The sequence below is a fragment of the Monodon monoceros genome, unplaced genomic scaffold (assembly GCF_005190385.1).
Source record: "Monodon monoceros isolate NGI ecotype Baffin Bay Population unplaced genomic scaffold, NGI_Narwhal_1 Super_Scaffold_13, whole genome shotgun sequence".
Classification (NCBI taxonomy): Eukaryota; Metazoa; Chordata; class Mammalia; order Artiodactyla; family Monodontidae; genus Monodon; species Monodon monoceros.
Genome location: NW_021703769.1, coordinates 45,361,108 through 45,365,499, shown reverse-complemented (window position 1 = coordinate 45,365,499; position 4,392 = coordinate 45,361,108). Strand labels below are relative to the sequence as shown.

General features: G+C 51.6%; 1 protein-coding gene across 6 annotated transcripts in view; it reads right to left on the bottom strand.

Moving 5' to 3' along the window:
• The window catches only part of RALGAPA2 (Ral GTPase activating protein catalytic alpha subunit 2), a 283,235-nt gene that overhangs the window by 116,027 nt on the left and 162,816 nt on the right, over positions 1-4,392 (bottom strand). For all 6 annotated transcript variants that reach the window (XM_029222062.1, XM_029222063.1, XM_029222066.1 and 3 more), the window contains 2 exons: positions 1,542-1,652; positions 191-259 (listed from right to left, as the gene is read on the bottom strand). In XM_029222062.1, the coding sequence (XP_029077895.1) occupies positions 191-259; positions 1,542-1,652 (180 nt within the window). The remainder of the gene's footprint in view (positions 1-190; positions 260-1,541; positions 1,653-4,392) is intronic.

The window sequence follows — 4,392 nt, the reverse complement described above, 5'->3', positions numbered from 1 at the left end:
AAAAAAAAAAAAAAAAAAAAAAAAAACCCTCTAGAGATTGGGATTGACATATATACACTAATATGTATAAAATGGATAACTAGTAAGAACCTGCTGTATAAAAAAACAAAATTCTAAAAAAAAAAAAAAAGAAGTGCCATTCTGTAAAAAAAACAAAGTCTAGGGAGGACCTGACTGATGTGCCACTTACCTTCTTATCTGTTTCCACTGAGGAGTGCTCTGCACTTGGTAAAAGAAAAGCAATCGTGGCCACGAGGATCTGCAGAGAAGACAAATTCCCAATCAAACAGACCCCAGTAACAGTTCTGGAAGCCGTGTGAAAGGAGGCCCAGGACGGCCTTGCCACTAAAGCCAGCCTGGTGCCAACTCCCAGAGGGAGGTGACATCAAGCGAAGAGTCACCTCAGAGATTTGTGTGACCTGAAAACCAGAAGGCGATGGCCATGCCTGTTTCCACTCTGCTGGCAGTGAAATCGGGGGCCCAGAGGAAGGAGTATTTCTCTCTGCAGTCACACAATCTCCATTTTCCATCTCCACGCTTCTCACAAGGAAAGCAACAAATACTTGCAAAAGTAATTCTGAAGATGCTCCCATTTACTTTTCTTATAAATTACCCCAGGTCTCCCCACACCTGCGGCTGCAGGGTAACAGCACCACTTTCATTCTCAAAGGTATTCCAGTTTAGGTGATGAGTTATATGGTCGCCCTAAAACCCAACTATACACTTTGCAGCAGCTTATATGCCTATCGTCCAAAGTTCTGTTTCACTCTAGGTCCCTTGAGGTTGAAAATCACTTGTGATTTCTGCTGTATCTCTGAGAGAACAAAGTGACCTCACGGGTGAAATCTGTCTAGGGCTGAGAGAAAATAAATCATATCCCTTCCTCTGCACTGGGTGTGTACAGAACAGGGCATGTTTAAAGGGCAGCTACAAAACCTGGCAGGAACAGCCGAGCCTTACCAACCACACCTACAGGGTGAGGGTACCTGCCCCTGTGCAAGCCAGCACCTTCACGTGCCACTGATGTCTGGGGTGTTTTCGTGGAGGTTCTTCCTGTTCCTCTTGCCCCCGTCCTCCACCAGTGACCCCACGGAGGGTATTACATTCGTAATCTCATTACAGCCGGGTGATCACGCTATGGCAGAAAGCTCGGTCCGGGCCTTCGGTCTGGGAGAGGCCCCCATACCCCACCCCCGCCCACACACACAGGGCATCACAACCAGCTGCCGACTCCTTGTTGGCACCATCCAAATTACTCTGGATGAATGAAGCCCAATCGACAAAAGGTCTCTTTGTTGTGGTCGTGTTTGCCTTTCAAACTCCCCAAGTGTAAGGCTGCCCTGGAACACTGGTGGCTTCTTACGTGGTGCCTGAAATCGCAGCTGAGAAGAACCAGCGCAATTTACTCTGAAAATGGGTGACTCACACGGCAGTTTAATGGTTGGTTCTCCAACCATTATTTGAGTATCTAGAATTAATTAAATATCCAATGTAATAAAAGGGACACGCTGATGTTTGAGCATTATGGGAAAAAGACTTACTTCTGCAATTTTCCGAGGCAGAGAGGTTTCAAACATCTGAAGCTTTTCCCAGTAGGAAACCAGCAACTGAAGCACATCACAAGCTACCTGGGCCACGATTTTGTTAGGAAACTAGAAAAGAAAACAAAACCCCAAACGAAATAACCTCACTTCACGTGTGCAGTATTCCTAAAGAAGAACCCAACAACGATTTCTTTCCAGCTCCATCTGGGGATCCATGTCCCTGTTGTGCATTAAATATATGAAAAATGTATCTTATCACCAGACAGTTTTTATGTGGTCACTGTCCTGTAACTGCCTTCTGCTAGACTAGCTGTACTAATTTACATAACATTCTATAGAAATAAGTAGTTGTCATGTAATCATTTGGAAATTAAAAGCATAAATTCAAATGCCTTATTCAGATCACACAAATGATAGTTTTGCCGACTGGAGGAAACTGAAATGTAGTACATTATTGAGTACCCCCTGTGTACTGAACCTTTTACGAGAATTGTGTTCATTTTCGCCTTGATAACTCTTCATTAACAGCTCCATAAGGCAGTCGCTATCTTCATTTTACACTTGGAGAAACAAGGATTGATCAAAAGCCTTTCTATCCGATGAAATTAAACTTAACCTGCACATATGACATTCTAAGAAATGTGAAAAATGTGAAGCTAGGAGAACATAATTCAAAGTTATGGGATATTCAGTTATTATTGAGTCTGTTTCCTGCGTCTGGTGTGTGTTCAGGGTCCTCTAGGTGCCCCTGTTTCTTGGGAGATGGCACAGCAATGGGGCAGTTCTCGCAGGGACTGTGGGCTGGGGGTGTGTGGGAGGGATGAGGACTCCCAGTGCTCCCTCCCTGGCCAGACCCTGGGCCACACTGCCATCCACATCCCACCATCTAGGGCAGAACGCTTTGTCACCAAATCTGTGTCCCTGTCTAGGGAGACCTCTGGACTTGCGTCTCAGCTATTTCCACCCTAGGAGCTCCAGGTTGCAGGAAGCAGATGCCAACCGACCAGAGGGCCACAAAAACAACAGAGAGAAGTCAACATTTAGCACCTCAGTGACAAATCACAGTATGAGAAGGGAAAGGTGGTCAGTTTTACTTCTACAGAACAGTTACTGACTGCTCCCCTCCTGACAGGCACAAGGAAACCTGGGGTGAGAGCATCTGCCCCAAGGGGCACTGCACAGCCTCCTCCGGCCACCCAGATCTCCCGCCCCCTGACCCTCATGGCCTCTGTCCACTCCTCAAACACTCTAACTTATTTCTGCCCCAGGGCCTTTGCACCTGGCTCCTTGCTCTGCCTGGGACACTCATTCCCCAGGTCTGCACTCGGCAGGTGCTGCCACATTTTTCAGATCACGGCTCAAGATGTCATCTCCCTCATGAGGCCACCAAGACTGCCCAAAGGCGTGGAGCCCACCCCCTCCAGCTCTTCCGTTCCATCCTCCTCCCCTGCTGTAATTTCTAGACGGCATCAAGGGTTATCAGAGCTGATCCTCTGTGTTTGTTTGCTTGTTGTTTTGTGTGTTTATCTTCTTGCATCTTATTCTCTGTCGTATTCCTAATGCTGAGCACAGCCCCAAGGAGGTCTGAGGGGACGTCGGAATGTGGAGGGAGAGGAAGAGTAAGAGTGGGCACTGGGGGCATTTCTGCTGCGTCCCGCTGGTCGGGTCACATGGTAGAAACATAAGGTTGGCATGGCTCTTGCATTATGGCCGGAGACAGGCAAAGTGACAATGGTGAAATGAGGGACATGGCAGACAAGAGGGCAGAGAGGGATGAGGCGTGAGAGGTGGGGGCAGATGACAGAGAGAAGCCACTGGGGCCGGGGGTGGGGGGCGGGGGAAGGGAGGGGGAGAGCTGCGCTGAGCCGGGAAGAACGTGGGGTCGGGCAGGGGCCAGTTTCCTTCCAGGCAGCGGGCCCAGGGCCCAGGGTGCAGGCACCAAGGCAAGAAGAGTCAAGAAGAGTCGCTATGGAGGTCTGCGAGGGCGGTGGTGTTCCTGACATGTGGAGGGCTGCGGGATGTGGGGATGAAACATATCACCCACTTGCTCACCAGCACATGCCCACGGGGTACCAACAATGTACCCGGCACCGAATGAGCAGCACAGAGGACAAGACGTACAGGGTGACACAGTCCCTGCTCTGAAGGAACTGGCAGCTTGGTGCAGCAGGCAGGGGCCCACTCACGGACGTCCCTCTCTGGCAGCAGCACGGAGGGCAGATGTGCAGGTCCAGGCTCGGGCCATGGGGGTCGGGGTGGGGGTGGGCTGGGGAGGAGGCCAAGGGAGCCAGCTGTGGGAGGGGTGGCCCCGGGCAGCAGGCGGGAGTGATCGAAGGCCGTTCAGGACCCGGTGACCAGGACCATGGTGGTGAGGAAGGGAGAGTCGACTATGGCTCCTAAGATGGGCAAGAGAAGGAGGACAGTGGGGCTGAGGGCAGGAATGCAGGGCCCGAGCGCTGATGCTGCCGCTCCCCCATGAGGACGCCGGAGTCTGTAAGTCTGGCTCTGGCTTAGCAGAGTCCCACCCCACTGCCCACACGAGCTCCCACCCGCAACAAACGAGTAGCCGAGTGGACTTCTCCAGAGGCTGCACAGCACTTTGTTCCCATCGCTGTCATGGCCAGAGGCTGGTTTTTATCGACACCCCCTGGCGGGCGCTTCCCTAGCTTTGCTGCCCATGCCCTTCCCGTGCCTGAGGGGACACCTATGTCAACCTCGCCAAGCGCTCCTGGAGGGCACGGTTCCAGCAGAGCAGAGCCCGGAGACGGAGCCATGCAAAGCCCACAGGCAGAACTCGTGCTCCCTGCTGCCAACTGGGCAGGTAGGGCCGAGCCTCCTCCTCCCCCCC